The 23,062-nt window shown below is 35.5% G+C and overlaps 1 protein-coding gene across 11 annotated transcripts in view; it reads right to left on the reverse strand.

Moving 5' to 3' along the window:
• DMXL1 (Dmx like 1) overlaps window positions 1–23,062 on the reverse strand; it is a 79,923-nt gene that overhangs the window by 20,592 nt on the left and 36,269 nt on the right. For 7 of the 11 annotated variants that reach the window (XR_010468825.1, XM_065045337.1, XM_065045335.1 and 4 more), the window contains exons 18-30: window positions 21,043–22,749; window positions 20,365–20,475; window positions 18,885–19,054; window positions 17,609–17,706; window positions 16,748–16,913; window positions 15,710–15,959; window positions 13,060–14,144; window positions 12,587–12,778; window positions 11,271–11,347; window positions 10,946–11,073; window positions 8,975–9,223; window positions 8,487–8,600; window positions 751–914 (exon numbers count right to left, since the gene is read on the reverse strand). Coding sequence is in view for 10 of the 11 variants with exons in the window: in XM_065045337.1 (XP_064901409.1) it covers window positions 751–914; window positions 8,487–8,600; window positions 8,975–9,223; window positions 10,946–11,073; window positions 11,271–11,347; window positions 12,587–12,778; window positions 13,060–14,144; window positions 15,710–15,959; window positions 16,748–16,913; window positions 17,609–17,706; window positions 18,885–19,054; window positions 20,365–20,475; window positions 21,043–22,749 (4,511 nt within the window). In the remaining variant the exon portion in view is untranslated. The remainder of the gene's footprint in view (window positions 1–750; window positions 915–8,486; window positions 8,601–8,974; window positions 9,224–10,945; window positions 11,074–11,270; window positions 11,348–12,586; window positions 12,779–13,059; window positions 14,145–15,709; window positions 15,960–16,747; window positions 16,914–17,608; window positions 17,707–18,884; window positions 19,055–20,364; window positions 20,476–21,042; window positions 22,750–23,062) is intronic. The other 4 variants (XM_065045339.1, XM_065045340.1, XM_065045341.1 and 1 more) reach the window with 1 other exon arrangement.

Here is a 23,062-nt window from a genome sequence, read left to right on the forward strand (position 1 = left end):
AAGCAGGCATAGCATCCTACACAATTTAGTAACATCTAGAGTTTGTACCTTAGGAAAAGGATAACTGTCCATAAGCCTTGCATACTTTAACACCTTCATGGTCTTTCAAGGGCTCAGAGGACTAAAGAACAAGAAAATCCTAACCTCTGCCAACAGCGCTCAGTGACAAGCCCACCGTCAGTGCCCCACTGTATTATTCAGTATTCGCACTTTCTTGTTTGTGCTCTTGTCTTGTTGCTCCCAAAATACCGTTTACATTTATTTTGCTGATAGAGTTAATATTTGTTATAGAAATGTACCACACAAATCCACCTTGTTGTATAATTATGTAACTTTCTACAAAGAAAGATCTACAGCAAATTTGACACAAGACAACCTAATTTGACTTCTAGTAAGCATACAAGCTCATTTCCCTCATTTGAAATAGAAGATAAAAAGCTTCTCAAGTTTCCTTTTTCATCTAAATAGCTGATCCATAATTACCTATATATTTGTACTCTGCAACTGTAAAAAGCAATGTTTGTTCACACCATTACCTGAAAACTAACTAATTTCAGAACAACAGTACTTAAGAAAGCTGTTTCAAAAATATCTATAGGTAGCATTTTAGAAAAAGCTCATATGAGTAATAAAAACAGGCAAGTTTTATCACACATCTAAATTTATACCTGTAATAAAGGCTAAGAAGAAAAAAATTACCATTCCAGAACTGAGAGAAGATAGTTAACTGTCATAATAGCAAAAAATTACCTTTGCAATAAAATAATCCCAGATGCTAAGCTCAGGGGGAATAAATCTTTCTTTGGAAGATGGAGATTCTTGATCTACCAAAAGCAATGCAGGTGACTGAGAACTCTCTTTTGAAGAGGTTTTTGATGAAAGCCTATAACGTTTTTGCTGTTTCTCTCCATCATCTAAGGAGGAAGAAAACATAGTACGTTGCTTTAAATTATCTGCTCCACCTCCCTACTGCTTTTAATAAAGGGGCTTGCAATAGGATGTATCTTCCTCATTGTAAGTTTTCAGAATTTTATCTTAATATTTCTGTGGCAAATAAACAGAGAATGTTAATGGTCCAATATGTAAAAATAACACATAACTAGAATTCCAGATGGGGAACCCCCCCCCCCTTACAAATAACTTAAAATAGTAGAGTACACCCCTAACTGTATCAGAAGCTTTCTTCCTACAATAAAGATGACAAATATTGTTGCTCAAGCAACAGCACTGCAAAACTTAAATAAGTACTAAGGAATACTGACTATGCTTGTTTTTTAAGATAATCCAAGAGTCATGTCTTTCACAATATATAGTGTAAATACCTAAGCTTGCATTCATACTCCAAGTTTCAACTCCGCCTTTCCTTCCAGACGTGGTCTATACTTTCTTCTAAACAGAACAATTCTGATAAATCCATTTGTCCTGACTATATATTTCTTCAGCAAATATATCCAATTTTAATTAATACAATCCAATATATCAATTACCAAACAGCAAAGGACTGATTATTTGTAATAATATTCTATTTTAAGTCCTAGGACTTGGGGGGCTCCCTCACTTCTCCCAACATTATTTTTTTCAGAATAAGAAGTGTCTACAAGAGATTTATTTAAATTATATTCTTGATGATTACAGTACTCTAGGAAACAGCTTATCCAAAGTATCAGAAATATCTTAATACAGTTACATCAAAATGAACGAACAAGCTAGCCTTGTTTCAGATCCCTTATTTCTTGTTGAGAAGTATCAACTTCACAAACACGGAAAAGTAATGGCTTACTTAAAAAGAGGTTCATATCACCATCTGATAACATGAAATCATTCTGGTTCTTGGTAGATGAATTCTATTCCAATGCAGCCTGTTAGTAGAGGAGCAATGACATCAACTGTCACTGTCCCTGACCAACAAGTTAATGTTCTGTCTCTCCAGAACACTTCTGAAGTGGTGAGGATGAGGAAATGATGTTTGGAGATTTAACACAACATGGTGGCCTTCACTGTCCTTCCATTAAGCGACAAAATAGATTTGAATCTATTTCCTACTTGATTGTAAAATTCATTTTTATTGCCAAGTAAATAGATGTAATACATGAAGATTAGTTTTTAGGGAGCAGATTTTTTTTAACTGCCTTCTGAAGTCCCCAGAACTTTCAACATCTATTTAACTAAATACTGAAAAAAACCCACTTTTTTCTTAAGCAATTCAAAATCTCCCTTTTCCAGTTCATGTTTGAAGACTATGACATCACCCAAAAGAATCACAGAATACACTTCAGTTCCACCCCACCCCACAGCAGTCTTTTTTTTTTTAGTAAAAAAAAAAAAAAAAAAACAAACAAAAAAGAAAAGCCAAACAGTTGGGGGAGAAGAATATAGAAAAACTTCTCAGTTTTTTTATTCAGTTAAGTGGGTGCTTTTCTGTATATTTTTCATCGAGCAATAATGAAACCAGGTAGCTAGTCATAAAAGATCTCATGCAAATACCTCTTAACTAAGGGGAATACACTTTGCCTCATTATTTGAGTCTTTGGCTACAGCAGTAGCAAACAGTCTCCAAGAAAGCAAATTTACAGGCTAAAACAGCTTATCTGCAGATTAGACATCTCTGTCAATGAGTTCATGCATCAGCCTCTTGGGCTGGAGATGGTACAAAAAGCGCCAGCAGTCTGATGAATGCCTGGACTAAACTACTAGAAAGAAGTACTTCCTATACCCTTTTTTTTTTTGGTTTATATGTTTTAGCCACAGGAGACTTTTGAGTCTTGACAGATCCTTGAAAGACTATTTCCTTCAAAACTCCTATGGGTACTCCAATCACTTGAAAACAGAAGGCCCAGCACTCTGGGCAAAACAAAACCAGTGCCTATTAAGAACAGTTATATTCCACATATGAGCTTTACATGCTCGTAACACAAACTGAGCCAACTGTAAACCCTAAGGGAGGTTAACATGGAAGTTGATTTAAAAAAACAAACCAACCAAAACACAACTTTGGGGTTTTTTTACACCTCACAACTAATTTTTTTTTTTTTTTAAAAGAGCAAATTATCTGTATTCACAGTGCCTGACGGAATTATTTCACAATTTCTGGCTATTTCTGGACCAAAAAAAAAAAACAAAACGTTTTCCCAAGCATTTTCAAAAATATTTTTGACCACAAATGAAGACAAGCATTACCATTACAAGGAGCTGAACTATAAAATAATTAACATATACAATCTAATAAAAGCTGAAGACAGCATCTTATCTTTCATCTTGAAACCAGGATATTTTAACAATCTGTATTACACTACTATACTGTAACATCTCTTCTATTTTCCTGTTGGGGATATTATTGGAAATCCACTTACCTGTAATTAAAAGTCGCAAATATAAAAACTGCAGTACAATGCATTTTCATCTTATTATTTAAAGCTCATCAGCTAAGAAAGAGCATGCACATGCATCACTCTGAACGAATTTTTAGCAATTGCTTAAAAAAAAACTTCACTAGGCGTAAAAATAAGGAGCAAGTGTTGCATGATACAGAAATAAGCAAGTATATGCTTGCAGGTTGTTTTTCTAAGCAGAATTTTAAAAGCAAATGCTTTACTTTAAAATAGTATTTCTTTTGCTTTATGTCGGATCATTCTTTGCATTTTTAAGAGTACTGAAGGCTAGTCATTGGAAAAAAATAATCAATATTTAAGACAAATGAAAGTACAACCATATAAGTAGTTTGAAATACATATTACTAATGCCATTTTTTTAAATTTTAAAAATCTTTAAATAAATTAATGAATTCTTTAAAAATCTGACTTTGTCAATTGGGATTTCAGATCACCAATTATACTAACTTTCAAATTTTTCATGTATTTCTAGTTAAAATTCTTTTTTTTTTTTTTTACATTCAAATAATTTATATTCAGTCTAATTATAAGACAAACGTAAAAATGTTATTTTTCAAGAATACTGGAGTATTTCAGACAAGGAAAATGCTTCTGTTTCTACCAAGATCTAACATGCATAATGACAGTCAAATGTGTTGCCCACGTCATCTCCCTTCTGCCTTCCCAGAAAGAGCTAAAGGAAGATCTCTCAGTTTCCTAAAGAACCTAAAATGTGCAGAGTTACTGTGTCTCATTGAATACGGGGTACAGGCATGAAGCATCAACACTCCAACACCCTAAGACAAATGCAAGTCTTCCCTAAAAACTGTAAAATTATGAAGTCTTCCTCCTAGGAACACATCATCCTTGACTTTAAACATCAAAAACTATCAGCACTGCTGAAGCCCAGAAGAATGGAATGACAGAGAGGTGACAAAGAAATGCTGATTTTGAATCACACCTCAAATCATTTCTGTAAGTGTAAAGCCATGCACACATTCCTATAACCTTTGGGAAACTGTGAAAGCCAACTAGAACAGCAGGCTGGTGTCAGTCTACACTGCTGTACATTTCAACTTCAAACGTTAAAAAAAATCTGCATTTTGCAAGGTTACAAATCCTGAAGTTTTCAACACGATATTCTGCTTATTCATGGGCAATAGCCCATGTGGCCAAGGTGATGAATTTAATGAATTAGGGCTCTACCACAGCAATAGCACTTGAGTTCTGTAAGCTGTAGTTTGATTCCCGTTTGTACACAAGACTGTAAATTCTTTGGTGTATTTATGCACCATTTAATGAGTAGTGATTCACTGAAAAGCTCAAAGCATTTATATATTAAACACTCAGATGTTTCTGAAGACATTTTATACACTGGGGGCATTTCAATAATCAGTGAATGGAAACCTTTAAAAAAATTAGATAAGCACAATTAAATACTTGGTGACATACACGAAGTTTGTTGGCATTTCCTGTTCTGACTGTTTAAGGCTTCTTCTACTGACTCAAAATAACTACATCATGCACAGTGCAAACACTTCAAGTCAAACTTCTGATCTGTTTTAATGCCAAGAATGAGACAGTAAGAGTGAAAATACAAAGACTTCAATACAGAATAGAAAGGCCACACAAGTAATGAAGTAGTCAGTACTCCAAAGTACCATAAGAAAACAAGCCTAACATTCCAGTTTCTAATTCTGAGCTGAAATTCAAGGCAATTATTCTCAAATTGATGCCAATGTTTCCATTACTAACAATACTGCATGGAATTCTGCATTAAAAAGGTACAGCTTGGCATGGCTGTTAAAGGTTCTTGCACAAGCTGAAGGCTCCAGAACTTGAGTAATCTACATCCTTTCATCTGTTCTGAGATTAAGCGATTTCTGGAAATAAAGTCTAGAAATGAAGAGTTTTTACTGCTGTTTCTGATTTGCTGGTGCAACTGAGTAGCAGATACATAGCACTGTTGGATCCAGTCTGAAGCAGAAAGTTTCTAGTCTAGACAAATTCAGTTTTTGTTATTTTGTTTTATATCCTACACAAAACCTACCTCACAGTAGGAATAGCAGATAAAGAGTTCTAAGTGTTTGGGGTTTTTTTACAATTGCCTAAGGAAAACTTGGCCAAACACTAAATTCATCTTCTGCTTAGATACTGTGTTAGTCTAAGACAGGTATTTATAAAATCAGTAATGGCAGTATGTTTTCTAGGTCATGAACAATGGTTTGTGAAGAGCAAGTGAATCCCACAAACTAATCCAGAGGATCTACCAAGGAAAACACATGCATGAGACCGACAGCAGAACTGCAGATAAATTTTATATGCATATCCTCATCATAAGGACATCTGTTTCTCAAAATCTCTGGCATGTTACGTGAAACTCATCACAGTAAGAGCTGACAGTTTATCATTTCTCCCTACCAAACTACAACAATGACAATAATATATGTGTCAAAACTTTTAAAATTACTTCTCAAGTTAGGACAATCAGCAGAGAAAAATAACTCATCTTAATAGCAAAGTATAATCAGCTTTCTGATTTTCTACATCTGAAACCCAAAATTACATTTTAAGCCTATAAACTGTACTTGTAAAATACTCAAATTTTGGAAGTAGCCTTGCATTTAATTTACTCTTGTAGCATGGAATAACTGAATATGAAATGAAATTACGGATTTCTAATTTTTAAAGTAAAATTCAAGGTCTTCCTTAAGAACCCTCTGGATTATAGAAAATGTACCATGTCTATAAAGACTTAAGTTACAAAATAGTTTTCTGAGGCAGTATTGAAAATAAAGTATATGGTAAATATTATTCTGAAAAGATTTACTATAATCAACAATAGGGTTATACTTCAAATGCCAATTGCCTCTTTGAAAACAAAACCTACCCACAATTTTAAGATATAATCTAAGTTCTCAAACACTGGCCCAGTTTGTCAAAATCTTTTTCTGCAACTGCAAAAACAAGAAACACATCTGGAACATATAACATGTCAGGCATGTCTAAAAGCATCCAAACTGCTACACTTTGACTGATCTTTACTGTGAGAGAGGCAAAAAAAAACCTCACTCATGCAAACTAATTCCTAACAGGCATCAGGATTTTACAAGACTACCATGAACTAACTTTTATTTCTAAGTTCGTCTCTAAACGAAAGATTGTATTTATTTAAAAGAAATTCTATATCCAAAGCTATTGTATGCCTAAGTCACCTAAAGTACAGAACAGAAGGGGAAATAACATAATTTTATTGGCCTAAAAGGAGCTTCAAACTTGGAGATCAACATCCACATTCAGGAAAAGTGTTCAAGGATTGGGGGGTTGTGGGAGGAGCAAGAAGATGACAATGTGCAGGACATATAGCAGTACTATATTAGAATCTTTACTGTCAAGAAATTTTGGGTTTGATAATTTGAGAGTGAAAACATTTAACAAAAATCTAAAAACAAACTTTGGAAATAAAAGAGCGCAGTTATGCATAACAAAATGGGAAGCTATACATAGTCTAAATCATATTGTGGAAGAACATGCTATAGGTGTCTGGAACAAGCATTCCAGTCACTTCTCAGTATTTTTTTCTGAATATCAGAAGAGAAAGCAAGATATGACAGTAAAGGCACAAAAAAATAGCCGATTTTAATCCGACTACTCTGCTTTGTTGCAGGTCTAATGCTTTAATTTTTTTTTTTTTCTTTTTAGTTTAAAGTGACAGAGAAAGTTGTTTCTCCAAAATTCTTTCCCCTAAAGTTGTTGTAGATAAACACATATTAAAACCAAATAATACATCAACATAATCTTAGAATTATGTTGGTTGGAAGTGACCCGGTCCAACCCCTTGCTTAGAACCAGGCTGACGTAGGCGATGGGCCTAGTTTGTTCAGGTTTTGAATAACTCCAAAGACGGAGACTCCACAACCCCTTTAGGTCCCTTTTCTGGTGTTTGATTAATCCCTACAGAATAGTATTTGGAAAGGTCCCTTCTTCTCTTAAATTTTCATTTTCAGCTTATTGATTCTTCCAGCAACAGTTTTACTAATTCTGCCATCAGCCAGCCAGCATTCATTTTTAGGACAAACATGCAGTAGATGGGCATTTAGTGTACATTTCAGAATACATTTCTATGTAAAAACAATTTTAAAACAGTAGTAACAGCAGCATTAACACACCTCAGTATAGAATTACCAACACCTAGGAAACCTGGATAAAAGCCAAGTTGTACCTTCCAACATTTCCAATATGGCAGACCAAAACCGAGCAATATTTATTCAATACCACAGAGAAAACTGATCAGATCTAGAAGAACAACTTGCTTTGGATTAAAATGTCTACTCTGAAAATACTCTAAGTGTCTGACAAGGTCTGTATTTGAACTATATTTTCAGCTTTCCATATACACAAGGTAAGACATTTTTATGTGTAACACATATCTAATAACAATAACAAAATACTTACATTTTTATATATATTCAGATGTGATATACAAAGTGACCAAAGCTTAACTAACTTTATCTTTAAAAAAATCTTCCTTTTAAAAAAAAAAAATCAAATAATCTTTACTACTGTTAATCTCGTTGAAGTCCAATTACATTACAAAGCACAAATCTGTACCAAAAAGAAAAGCATTACAGAATTCATTCTGGACCTCAGGATAATTTATAATAATCTGAATTTAAAATGTGAAGGTTGTTTGCTTTTCTAAAGGCTTCTCATACTACAAAAATTTAATATCAAAAAGACACCTTTTCGTTGTAATGTCTAGAATGAACACTTAAAAATCCACATGCATAACAATGCTTATATTCAAAAAGCAAAACAAGCAGCTCTCCAAAGATATGAAACACTTCTGATCCTTTCAAACCATGGTCAGAGTAATTTTGTATTAACATTAATTTCAAATTAAGTGTAATAAGAATACAACAGCACTGCCAATTTTTTTTTTTTTTTTAAATGGCCCAATTTAACTGCTGCTTTAATTACAAAACTTCACTTTGAATTTTGATGTCATGGCTTGCAAACAGAAGTTTTTCTTTCTACATATGCAAAAAAAAAAAAAAAAAAAATCATCACACATAGCAAACTGCATGTAGAAGCCTATTACTAAATCTAGTATCTTGCCTGAAGATATGGTAGGACTATGAGTACTGAAGGCAGTAAGGGATTTGGAAAACCCCACGCATTCCATGGAGAACACTACTACCTGCTGTGGGCTAGGCATTGGGAAGTGCCTACCTGCCAAAGAGAGAAAACATACTGTATTTGTAAAATGGGAATATATTCCTGTTATGAGAGAACTGGAAAGCTTTAAGATTAACATTAAATACTAAGCTCTAATAACATGAACATTTTCTCTTTAAGATAAGCTTACCCCCCTCACATTACAGTTGTACTACTTGGAAAGCTTATTTCAATAACATTAATTTCTGCTTCCTACTTTCTTCTACATAATATTTATGCCAATAGTTTTAGATCCTCATTTTTCTTTACAGACCTAAACGCATAACGAATTCTTACCAAACATGTACTGTTTCAATCACTCTTAAGCTTTCAGCAGTCACAGCATTTTCTTAAAAAAACCAGAAGACAAATACAACAACAGAACTAACCAGTTTTTGTCTTTAACTGCAGTTGTCCTCTGCTGGGTGTATGAGCTCCTCCTCCAAAAACAGCAGACCACATTTTGTTGTTAAGTGGATGAGCCATAATTCTATACAACTCATTGCTAGAATGTGTTGCTAGGCCATGGATGAACAGACTCAGATAGACTGCAGTTAGAATTTCACAAAGTAAAACTGTGAGACCTGGCTGGGCTTCCTCACCAGCAGAATTCAAGAGACGTATTAGTGCGGTTATTCCTGTTTGCAAAAAGAAAAAAAAGCGCATATGTGTGTGTGAACATACTCTGGATTATCACTAGCAACCTCTGTTACCCAGTACCTTCTAGTGTATAAAAATACTAAGTTTTAGAGGAAATGGAAAACTCCACAAGACAGTGACATGCTATTTATTTTTAACAGTTTATTACACCTTTTCAGTTTCCTGTTTCGGACTACTAAAGAAATACATGGCAACTTTTCAAGAAAAATAGAAAAATCACAAAATGTGCTCACATTTTTGGATATATCTTAAATAACAGACTGTCAGCTCCCTTGTACTGAAACTCTAAGTTACAACATTTAGTTACATTACTTACATGAATCTATCTCCCCACCCCCATGTCTCAATCTCTCTTTCCTGGTTCCTCAATTCTTTCAGTAAAGGGCGAACTTCTTATTTTCTACTTTAAATCCAGTGCATCGCAGTATATTCAATGCGCAGCATACAAATGTTAAGATTAAAATACAAATCTGCTCATTGACTTTCTTATGATGCCTGTTTCACCAGCTGGGTTTATAACTCCAGCATAACACTAAGTTAAAATTATGTATTCTCAATTTACAGTGGTAAAAGCAACCAACAACGATGGGTATTAGCTTGAACTATATATTGAGTGAAAGAACACTTGTCGGACAAGTACTGAACATCTTGTGGTGTTTTTATGCTCGAACAAAAAGTTGTGAAGAGTTTCATATGTGACTCCAACTTGTGTCACTTCGTTCACGTAAGTGAAAATACAAATAGCAGTGGCTTAAGAATTCTGCTTTGTGTCATTCTCTCCTATTTGCATAGAAAGTGTATGAAGCTACCACAAAACCTCAGAGAAATCAGTTCAAGGTAATACTGCTTAAGCACACAACTGCTAACAATCTCATCTCATTCACTAGAAATTTAACACTGCAGCTAATGAAACAAAGGGAAAACAGATGACAATCTGATTTCTCACTAAAATCTGTAGATTCAGTGACAGAACATTCAATAGAAAAGAAAAACAGTATAGGATCAAATACAAAGACTGCTTGAAGTTCTCCAGAAGATTTTTTAAATGTGAATTTTTCTTATTGAAAATAATCCCATAATATGAAAGCATATTTCTTGGTTACGCTGATGTTAAAATTAGTGGTGTAAACTGAAACTCCTACAGACATACTTTTCATAGCTTAGACACCCTCTAATGTGACCCACGTAGCTTCATTAGCACACTAAGAGTTACCTGAAGTCCGACATGGGTTTTAGAACTACAGCTAAACATAATTAATTATAAACCTCTCACTGTCAACAGTTTCCAGTTAGTTCAAAAGTTGTAATCACTCTGAGATGGAGCACAAACTATAACAGCCTTTAAAGTCCTTTTCAAGAATAAGGACATAGAATAATAGTAAAACCGATCTGTTGCCTGCAGAGGGAGCAAGTAGAGCACAGGACAACACCCTACTTTCTGTTTACTTTCCCTTTACTAGAGCCTCCATTAACATTGTTTTAGCAAAAGAAAGCATGATAAATCAACTTGTGTTAGTGAATAAACAGAACTCCTATCTTACAGCTTTTGAAAATTGAAGATTTTATTATACAAAATTATTTTCTCCACACAGTTGTTACAAACAATACTAGAAAGTCCAGAGCATAGCTACATGCTCTTACAGTGGATCCAGACAATTAAGTTTTCCTTAAGAGGAAAGAAACAAATCAACTCTAGATACCTGGCCACTGAGCAGGTGATGTATTGGGAGTCACTGTTTCTTCTAAACTTGCTGTTCTTAGAGAATGGCGCTGAGTTAATAGCACTGTCTGATACACTGTTCCAGTGAACTGATTTGCTTGAAATGAGCTGTGAAACAGAAAAGTGGGATGTTGTTTTTATTAAAAAAAAAAAAAAAGTTATGTTTAAAACTATTCAAGTGATGGCCCTTTCTAAATGTAGGCAGATGTGAGCACCGCTTTCTGGTGCATCATCTATTATACCCTCACTACCAGTGAGACAGTGTGTTGACTGTTCCCTAGAAAGTACTTTTTGTAGACCTTTACCTGTAGCTGTGGCCATCGCAAAGACATTGGTAGATGCAAGCAGAGAGTGATGCTGCTAAGGTATGCATGACATATATCTGTAAGACAAAGTTTTATAGAACATATTATACTCCAGATGAACAGCGCTTTGTACCATAGCTTTCATGCATACAGATTTGTAACAGTAGAACAAGCACTGCATATGGCAGGTATAAGCACTTATGGCAAAAATCACTTAAAAAGCCACCTTCTCTTCCGAATTCATTTCAGATAAACAATCCACTTTGAAATTAAAGGCATGGGGAAGCACTCACTTCAACACATAAGAGCAGATCAGCTCTAACTGCAATATTTTCAATTAAAAACCAGCAATATATTAAACCTCTATACAATAGTTATAAGTGATTACACCCTAAGACAGTAGTAATATGCTGGCTCAGAATACAAAGACTTCCTTTAGAATGAAAATTATAATGCAGCTTCGCTTTTGACCAATTCTTGTGCAGCCCTCACACACACACGATTTACTCAGTATCAGAGTGATCACTATTTTTAGCATAAGTGTGTTTTGTGATAGAATCACCTATGTAAAGAGCTAGAGAATATGTTGATCCAAAAGGTGCAGTTAAAAAAATCAGTTATAGTTATTTGTCTGTTTCCTCTGAAATGAAGCACAGACTAGGAACTGAGCAATCTCTTGAGTGTTCTCTAGAAATTCCTACTAAAAGTAAACATGATTTGGAAGCTAACATGAACAAAACTTCAGGAAAGATTCAGCCTAAAACTCTAAGTTTGATTTCCAGTCCAAGGTTCAATACAGAAGAAACCTTACAAAAACATAACTTAAACAGACTACCTTTTACTGTATGAACACATATATATTGTTTCACAAAAAAAAGTCTGATTTACTGCACTTTGCTGACAGTTTTTATACTTCAAAGCTTAATTTTACTTAGGTTTAGGACTAAAATGTGGAGTTTACCTTTAAAAAAACAGATATACTGATCATACTCTCATAAAGACAAATGTGATACTGATACTGTAGTACAACATGTTTTCCATAACAGATGTCACCTTGGACTAATACCCAATCGTGAGAGAGGTCAACCTACTTCAGCTTGTTGAACCAGATGCTGAGCATCAACAATAAGTTATAATCAGTGGACATTATTTTAGCCCGAAGTAAGTACTAAAGAAAATATTTATGTTCCACAGTCTCATTACTTGTCACAGGTAGGCACATCAGAAAGTTTTCATTACATCAGAAAAAGATTCATCACTACAGCAAGCTGGACAATGACAACAACAAACCAAATCAACCATAAGAAAATACACACCTTGTTGTTCTGAATATCTGGATGAGGTGGCGAATCCAGGTTTATTATGGCATGTAATATATCATGAGTTAAGTTACCAAGATGTAGCAACGGATTAGCCACCACTGTTTTGGCACTAGCTGTGCAAGCAAATAGGAGAGGTATGGAGCTTTGCTCTGGCAGGGAGATGGAAGGTATCTGTATTGACTGCTCCTAATAAAAAAATAAAATAAAAAAAAAAAAGCAAGAAACACAAAGTGATAGAACAGCTTCCTAAAGGGAACATAAGAACTTTTAAAAGAGGGGAAGGAGATTCTAAACAACAAAAAAACATAACCTGCAGAAAACGTGTTAAAAACAGTGTTACATTTAAGAAATGTACAATAGGTGCACGCTATAATAGGAAAATGTCAACAATAATAAGAAACACATAAAGAAAAAACTCTACAACAAACCTGAAGCAGAATAAACACAAACTAAGCTCCTCCACATACCTGCTGAGATTCCTGCAACAGTAGAATTAATTCCATTCTGACAGATGCCAAACCTCCACCATGAGAGCCATGAAGTATACAGTAACTAAGGAACATTCTTAGGAGAGATTGGTATTTCAGAAGCCATTGACGTCTTTTCTGAAAGTAGTCTTTGTGTAGCATGTTTTTTTGCTGGTCACCTAAGTCTTCAGTGTCTTCATGTAATGTAGCTTCCTCCGGCACCACACTAATTCCTGACTGCACGTCTTCAACACTATAATCACAGGTCTTTTGAAGAGCTATCACTTCTCTTTCAAGCCACTGATAAAGCTGATACCTCAACTTCCCACCGTCTACCTCATAACCAGTGGACAGCGTACGAAGCTCTACAGTAAGAATTTTCAGGCATGCTCTAAACTTCAGCTGTGCTGATATTATATCTTCTGATGGACTTAGAATATCTTTGTCATCAACTACACTTAAAGATTCTGTGTAGCTAGAATTTGTTTCAGGTAATTCTTCAGTTTTCTTCAAAGGTTTTAGCTTTTTCATTACCAGGGAAGAATCTTCACTCCCATCACTTTCATCACTGTCTGACTGTAGTTTCAAGTGTTCATCTTGGACTACCACACCTGCCTGGCTCCAGTCAAAGGAAAGAGATGAACTTGAATGTTTTCCTGATGAACAATCTGAAGATGAACCTAGACCATTGAATACTGGCTGTGACCAATCAACACTGGAAGACAGGTCTTTTGTTTCCAACTCTTTAAGTGGAGAAGATGGTGAGAAATCTTTACTAGTATCCATTAAACTAGAGGATCTACAGAATGAATTTGACCTCTTGACAACTTTGGGCATCTTTGATAACACTTCCAAGGCCAACATGGGACATCCAGCTTTTAGATGAGCATATGCAGTGGTGAAAAATAGCCGTCTTTCACCTAGATTTATTTTGTCAGCTAGTCCATTTTCTACTGTTAGGCAAATGTGTGTGGAAGACGTATCAGAAGAGCCAAAATGACGTCTCAGCAAGAGTGGATGCGTTCTTAAGTAGTTATAGAAGTTAAACACTGCAGGGTTACAACTTGATGAGCCATCTTCTTCACCTGAAAAGATATTGCATCATGAGAAAAATCTACCATTCTGTATGAAATAATTCATCTGCAAAGTTCTAAGTTCATTAGAAGGCTATTAGGTCTTAACATTCATTCTGTTGTTTACTTCACTGCATGCCCCTTTTCAGCTTGCTTTTCACTGTTATAAACAGAATACCTTGGGACAGAGGATATTGCCAAACATAATCACTACTAAAAAGAGAATCTCAAGTGGGAGAGCAGGTAAGACCTTTAATTTAGGACAGCTGCCATTTCTTTTCCTTGCAGCCAGGTCAGTTCTACTGCAGTCAAACAAGACCACATTCCTCTTCAGTTTAGATTTCTGAAGTCTCCATCGCTAAATGACAGTAAGATGTTACATCTCAGTAAAGATTTTTTTCTTTAAGAGTATTTTTGAAAATTTTGGATTAATATTTATTTTGTGTACACCTTAACAAAAATAAAACTTACAATAAAATTAGGAAATTCATAACATTTATACATGCTGATATCAGTATTACATATGAATTAATGAGTTATAGAGTAGTGCATATTTCATTTTCATATCTGAACTACAGCATGAAAAACCATGAAGAAATGAGCATCAGCACGGGGTGGTTCACAGAGCTTTCAAAGAGTCCAGGTTAGCTGAGATAATACCCTTACTTAACTACACATAATAGGAAAAGGTACAAGAAAGAGTACCTTTTAAGTACGGAAATAAGGCAAAACACCACAAACGTGCCACTGAACTGATTGAAGAATGATCATATAATCTAAATACGATTTTACACAGGATGTGACCAAGATACAAACAACCGAACACTATACCCCTCATTTGCTCAAAACTACACTGAGGCACGTAAACTCTACTGAAAAAAAATTAATTACACAACTCTAGGGATTTGATTCTTCATTTTTTCCCATCAAGTTTCTCTCAGTAGCCAGGACTGAAACCAGTTGGCATGCTAATTACTAGGAACCCGAAACATTTAACTTCCTTGGGAACATTAACTTCAGGAAATAATACAACTGATTCTTAGGTCTACAAATCTAGCAAGAGAACAGGGAAAAGAATCACTTTAGGAGACTTACATGATATTTCAGGCACCATGTGGGCATCCTTGTATCAGTAAATATCAAAACCTTTTCTATGGCTGTTTATCACTGCAGTCAAGCATTCTTCCCAAGGACTAAAGGCTACACAACAGCATGTCTTCCAGACTCTGCTATCTAACTCTGCACATAGAAATTTTTTCCTAGGTTGTGATGGAGTCAAATAAACTAATGAAGTTAATTTGTCTCATGATCTTTAAGCTGCTACTAGAAAAAAGTTACATCACTGAAGGGTCATGCTCATCATCCTGATACATATTCAAAGGATAAATTAAGTACCCATCCATGTGATATAGGACAGTAACAACACAATCACCACACATTGCTACAGCAAGCTATTTATTAGCAATGGTGAGCAACTATGCAGCAGTGGTCTTGTCTGGGCTATGCTTTAAGAAACTGCTACTTAAATAAGCAAATAGTTAAAATCAACCTAACAGGCAAAATACTCATATTCTTACCTCCATTTTCAACAGAATGTTTAATCAAAGTGTCAAGAGCCTTGCTATAGTCTTCCAAAATCCAGTAAGCCATGCTTCGCAGAAAAGGGTCACAGTACATGTTTCCTGAGCCCTCCTTTCCAGGAAACACACTTCCCAAAATTCTCTTCTGTAGTACAGATTTATAAGTACTAGATACTTCAAACTCCGACTCATAAAGTCGTGATATGACAAGAGCTAACTGAATGTCATTCAATTTTTCCAGGCAGACCTAATTGAAAATAAATATATTCACAAGATCAAACATAATAATTTCTCCTCTTGTTAAAATGATCACAAGACAGAAAGTGACAATCTGTTAAGACTGATAAATAAGTCTATCAGTTCCATAAAAAATTAGCAGGAACTATACAGAATAGGTGTGGCCAACTATCCTACGCAAGGTCTGACCTGCACTTTGTTTGGTTTAAGACTAAAATGACAATAGCTCTTTAAAATCAATTGGCTTCAATAAATCGTTGTCAGTGTGCATATGCCACGTCTTGAGGCTGGATGTTTTGATTACAAAGCTTTATAGAACAAATCTTTTGTTATCAAAGAGATTAATTCCCTCCCAACTTTTCAATTCAAACAGACTCAGGGAATAACTTTTTTTCTTGAAGGGATTCTAGAAGTTAATCCACACTGCTGTCAAAAAGCCTTCATTTTCAGATCTGGAACTTTCTAAGGAAAAATTATGTTGTCTTCACATATGACAAGGTAGACAGTTCGAAAGCAAATTAATGGTAAGTACATCTCTTAATGCTATTATTATGGAGAAATTAACCATGGGACTTCTTAGTATCACTGATATGAGAGATAAAACAGAATGAAAATGTAAAGATCAAGGACTTGTATTTGTCATTAATATGGAGGGGAGGAAGGTGGGAAGGAAAAGAGACCAAACCAACCAGAATCTTCAGGGGTCATACTAATGCAAAATGAAAGTCACATTTGATATATTTTTAAGTTTGCAACAACAGGACACTCTTAAACATAAGAAGTTCATTATTTTATTACCTCCACTGCATCTTTTAAGTGTCCTGCCAACAAGAAAAACGCTGCAGAATGTTCAAAACGCTGTTTGCCAAGCAAAGAGAAAGCATTTTTTAATGCTGCTTTACGCCATCTGTCTTCAGCAAAGTTGTTTCCAAAAAACTGTGTCATTTTAGTGTCTTTTTTAGACCTGCATATTGAACAGAATTAATAACAATATTATATTTTACTAGATGCATTAATGGTTCTTCATTTCCTCATACACCAGCAGAATTTTACACAGACCTTTTCATTATGGAATGCAGAGGCTCTCATCACAGTGGGAGCACAGGAAGCTTCATATTTAAGAATAAGAAACTTCAGTAAATACAAAAACTAAGATTATTTTCAATTAACCTGATACAAATACAGAACAGCTCATTTTCCCCTGATGAGCTTGTAAGAGTAAGTGACAATGAAAACTACACTTTAAAAAGTTTGCAACGTTGTATGTTATACTGTGAAACGCCAGCTTGAAAGACAGACTTAATTCAGTCCTCTGACCTTGAGGTAAAGATCTGTAAACAAATACTTTTCCAAGAGACAGACATGTCATTCCACACATTACAAGTAATTCAGGAGGGTGAAAAAAAAAAGAGTGATTTAAATTTCAGTACATTTGAGACTAAAACTTGAAGCATCCAACTTTCAAAAAGCAACTAAATCACCTCAGTAAATACAAGAAGCTTAAAAACTACCCATTCAATGTAGTGACTAGTTTAGAAATCAAATCTCAGCTTTCAATGGTAATATTTGTGCTTCTTTTGGATTACCATCACACTCAACTTTTTCCCCAATTATACCAGAGAGTATGAAACCCCTTGTAACAGCTTGCATGTCTCCTACCTGTATAATCCCCAGATCACAGCCTTCTTTTTCATTGCAAGGTAAAAAATTGCTGCATCAAGTGGATCATTATTCCTCTGAAAGGCTGCTTTAGCCACCTGTGAAGACAGTTCAACAGCAAAAAAAACACCCAAAATTTAAATGAAACTTCGATGGGATTCCTGTTGCTTCTGGTATCCCACGCCCCATAGTGCTTGGAAGTTCTCTTTAATATAGGATCCCGCCTCTTCACGACTGAAACACGAAGATATCACAGCTTCAGCCCTTTGATATAATTTAGCTTATGCTTTTTCAGTTCTAGAAGCTTTTTGGCAGGTCAAATAGGAATGCCTACACCTGAAATCATAATAAAACTAATTTATTAGTTGCTCTGGTAATCAAAGGGCAGATGGAGGCTTGAAGAATGGGCTGGGACCAATCACAATGGAAGAAAAGTTGTTTACGGGAGATTACTTTTGGAAGTTAGAAAGGAAAATTGGGTAAGTGGCAGCAAGAATAGTCCCAAGACTCATGTAAGGTAACCTTAAATGCAGGCCTAGGATACTTGGAAGTTTTTAAATGCAAGGCAGGTAAGTTTCATCACATGATGATTAATTACTGAAGATTAAAAAGTAGAAGTAGAGACATGCATTTTACCACTTTGTGCTTTGTAGTCAAAGTATCTTGTGCATGTCACTTTCTAGCTCAACATACTTGGCTTTTCCAAGAGCTTAAAATAAGTGATAATAAGGTTAGGCTTATTGCCACTTCTGTGATGATTACAATACATTAAAAAAACACAACAACAACACACCACCACAAAAAACACCAAGTCAAAACAAAAGCAGGGTTTTCTACTATGGGAACATATCAACTTGCAAGACAGATGTACAATATCTTAGTTGACCGCACTTCTGATACGTTTCTAAGAAGAATCTATTTCTATAACTTGTTTCCTAGTTCTGCTATAAAATACTGTATGTTCGATGTGTATCTTGAGCATCCACGATAAGCACTGTACACCACAACCTTCAAAATGGAATATCTAAAAGCCCAACCTGTAATTCACACTAGAACCTGAAACCTGAAGGAGTAAAAAAAAAAACCCAACACCAAAAAAACCCAAAATGAAAATTCACACAATAAACTATCTGCACAAAAAACATACAGCAGGATGAAACATTCTGAAACACTGAACATATGTAAAAATATAAAACCACATAAAAAGAAGGTAAACACCAGAAGACAGCTGTTTTAAAAAAAATCCGGCAATTTTGTTTTGGAATACTATGCTTACCTTTTCTATGCATTTCCGCAGGCTATGGATATTTCGAACCCACCATCCTATACCCATAGCTCTGAGTTCTGACCATGTTGGATCTCCTTTCTGCACTGCAGGAAGCATGCTCAGTAGTTCTTCTTCTGCTACTGAATGAAAAGCCCAGGCAAAATGACTAGTAGATAAACCTACACAATAAGACATAAAAAGACCAAAATGCACTAATAAAAATCATGCAGAATCTGAAGTCAAAGGGGTGAAGAAAGGGAAAAGGGAAGAAGGTTGAATAGTTGATTTTTGGATTTCTAAGTGCATTACTGATGAAAGAACAGAAATTTAAGAATATTTGTAAGCACTGCATACCAAATATTAATGAAAGCTCATATGGATGAGACCACGTTTTCACCTGCAAACTCTTTATTTCAGTTTGCAAAGACAGAGTTACCGACTGAAGCTTAAAATATACTTCTAGTGGGTGGCGTTAAGTTCAGTCATGATACAAAATGCAATACACTGATAAATCTTTTCATAGTTTTGAAATGTAGGATCGGTATTTTGACTTGGACTGGAAAATGAAAAATTTCAGATAATCACAGTAGAAAACAAGTTTGAGGATAGAGATACAAAAAGAACTGGAAGGAAAAAAGAAATCAATCACATGAGGAAGACCACAATTACTAAGCAGCAGCATAGCTTGCTATGGATTAGTGCAACTCCAGCGAGGGCCAGGAGACTCTTCTTTGCACAGAAGCACACTCAACTACACCTCTGCAAATGCCCCGGTGGTGCTTCCTACTCTCACCAACTTCTGTGCTCAGCAGCAGCAGAGAGGTATGTCAACTAAAAGCATTCCAGAGAGTTTACTTAGCAATACTCTGTTGTGGCAGTACTGGCAAATTCCAGTTTCTGATGCAGCTGAGAGGTGATAAACCATGAGATTGGAAATGCAGTGAATTGTCATGACTACTAATGAAAAGGTAAAGAAGCTATCACAGCTAGTCTTTAGATTTGACTAGGCCTAATGAAATCCATCTCAACCTGCTATCTGCAATATCAGGTTGGAACTACTTAAAACTATACCAAAGAAAACTAGTTTAAATAGTCCATTGAATAATTGCAGTATGTATATTAAGAGCAACACTTAAAGTCTGAGTAGACTGTAAGAGAATTTTTTCAAATATGTATTAAAAAACTAAGGAAATATATACTCTATTTTCTACAGCATTATTCCTGCAGAAGGTTATTGGAACAACATGGTACTGGAAGTATAGAAAAAGCACTTGATTTGGGAAAAACAAAAACAAAACAAAACAAAAAAAATCACACAAAAAACCCAAAACATGAAAAAATTGTTAGAAAAAAAATCACTTCCATTCCAAGACCTCTATCTAAAATAAAGCAGACATGTTCTGCAGAGTCATGTCAACTGAACAACAGTTGTATGTACAGCAACATCACAGAGTAAGGTTCACCTCATCTAAGTAAAAACATCAGTTACCTTGGTGAAGCAGTTGAGCTCGATGTACAGGAGGAAGTGAAGTTGTTAAAAATGTATGAAGACGGACAGCCAATAAAAATTTTAGACCACACTCGTCAAGAGTTTCTCCACCTAGAAATAAACATTTTTATATGTACTTTAGAGAAACTACACAAAGTGGCTAAAGATGTTTAACAACAGAAATACTTTACAATTCTGTGACAACTAATGCTTTACATTAATAAATATAATGACTTGTTTCATAATTCTTCCCCTCAAGGAAAAGGAAAGAGGAAAATTTCAAGTATAAAAAGTTTCAAAGTTATTTGTTCTTAATGAAAAAAAAGTGTTATCACATGAGAAAATCTATAAACCTATCTGTCTACATAGTGCAAACACTAGTCATTAAGGAAGCTGTCTTTTCAAAAGTGAATTATAAACAATTACAGTATGTGGACTGATGAACTAACACTGGCATTAACAGTTAACAAGACAAAATTCGATTTTATGGAAGTCTGAAGTCTTGAAACTTGCATTAAACAGTAAATACTGTTACGGCACAGTAAATACTGCAGGCTACATTATGAAACAAAACCATGATGTGCTTTCATAAGCCACAAAAATATCCTAAAACAGGAAAAGCTGCCAAAAAAGGTTGTGAAGGATAGGAGTACTATTAACTTGGAAGAGACAGCTTACCCTGATTCCTGTCTCTGCTTTCTCCAATGTCAGTACTGGTAGTAGCAATTGTATCTGCCAAGGCCATCAACGACATTTGCTCCATCCTAGTCAGACCTGGCAAGCTTGAATGAAGCAAGTGACGAGAAAGAACCTGAGCATGCTCTGGTCCAAAGTAAGTTGGGCTATATTGAGAAAGATCGATGACTTTTGGCTTTGAACTGTCTTCATCTGCATCAAATGTAACAATTTCATTCGTACTTACAACAGAATTTTGAAAGAGTTCCTCATAATTGTCACTGGGCATATCTTTTTTATTTTGACTGTTTTGATTAGACTTCTCTGAACAGGAATGAGACGAATCGTCATCCGCAGCAAGCAGAGCATACAAAGGCAATGGTGGAACAGAGTCTATTTCGATATAGTCTGTAGTCTCAGTTTTGCTGAATGTTTTGGGATCTCTTGCAGTACTTCCACTAGCACTGATGGTCAGAGATCTGAGCCTCTTATCATGATTAGGTTCAGATTCATTAATAGCAACAACTTCTCCAGCAATGCACTTCACCAGATGGGACAGAATGGCTTTTGCTCTTCGTACTTTACCAAGATCCATGAGTTCCAATAGCTGATATGGATGGTATTGAGGTAAAGTGGGAGATAACGTATGAGCTGCTTCAAAAAGACCAGAATCTTCCATTTCTGAAGACAGATCAGAGGCAGATTTTTTCCCGCTAAGTTTCTGTGCAAGGCTGGTCATAGATCTGGTCAAGTTTCGCTTTGGTGGATGCAAACCTGAGGCGGCTGACTGGCTTTGTTTCATTAAGCTAGGCATGCATAGCGTACTTCCACTGTAGGAATCTGTACTAACTAGTTCCTGCTTGGAAGGAGATTGCCACTGGGAATAAACATGCATTTCACAATCCATTCCAACTACAAGAATGCCATCACGCACCCAAGACAAAGAGACTGGAAACGGAGGGGACCCCTCTACAGATGAAATCAAGTCAACACAACGCAGCAGAACAAACCTAGAAACAGCTGCAGCCTTTGTACTGCCACTGTGGGAGATGGCTACAATCTCCTTACCATTTTGGTCTTGCATTTTCCCAGACAGCTGACCAAACATGTAAAGTTTTGATCCAATTCCCACTGTTAGAATATGAGAACCATCTTCTCTAGACATCCAATCTAAGTGTACCAAGCGCTTAGTGCTGGGCACAACATTCCCACCATGGGACAGAGACATATCTTGTCGGTTATGTGCTGCTAAATTACTATCAATACTAACACCAGAGTCTAACATGGTGCCTATCTCATCTAAATGTAGAGTCTGTTCTAGAATCCAAGAAGAACCCCCTGTAGATTCACATTCAAAAATACTAACATGCATTATAAAGTCTTGAGGAAGATGACTGTTCACAGATGTTACCTGCTTGTATGCTACTGCTAATCTGTTTGTGTGCGCACAGCTAACTTCAGTTGGCCTTCCTGGAACCTGAATAGCGCTACTACTAAGAAGTCCATCCTCAATCAGTAACGGCCATTCTTCCCATATATATGTAACATCAGTATGGGCACTACTCTCTTGTATGGAAGAAGGTGATGAAGAAGGTGATGATTCAGTGGTAACTCTGCATCTCCAGAATCGAACCTTTCCATCAGAGCATGAAGTTGCCAGCAGATATGGTGCCCGACAAACAGGATATATGGAAGAAGAACTCAGATGCCCTAAAATTAAATAGAATATACTTTTGCTGAGGGAAATTTTTAAAACTTATGAAAAATTCAACTGGTTTTTATTTAGTTATCATTTTATTGTTCTGAAAAAAATAGTAACATGATTGTTTGCAGAGTCTCACAAAGGAGACAACGTGACAGAAGGTAAAATGGTTTCATAGTATTTTTGTTTCCACTTCATGCTCTAGAGAGAGGTCAAATTGTATGATTTAAACCCAAATACTAATATCTATCTTCTCTCCCATCAAACAAATGTTTCCCATTCAGAAATCTAAAAATCTTTATAAAGTCTTTTTGGAAAGAC

This window comes from Columba livia, chromosome Z (genome assembly GCF_036013475.1).
Source record: "Columba livia isolate bColLiv1 breed racing homer chromosome Z, bColLiv1.pat.W.v2, whole genome shotgun sequence".
In the NCBI taxonomy this organism is placed as follows: domain Eukaryota; kingdom Metazoa; phylum Chordata; class Aves; order Columbiformes; family Columbidae; genus Columba; species Columba livia.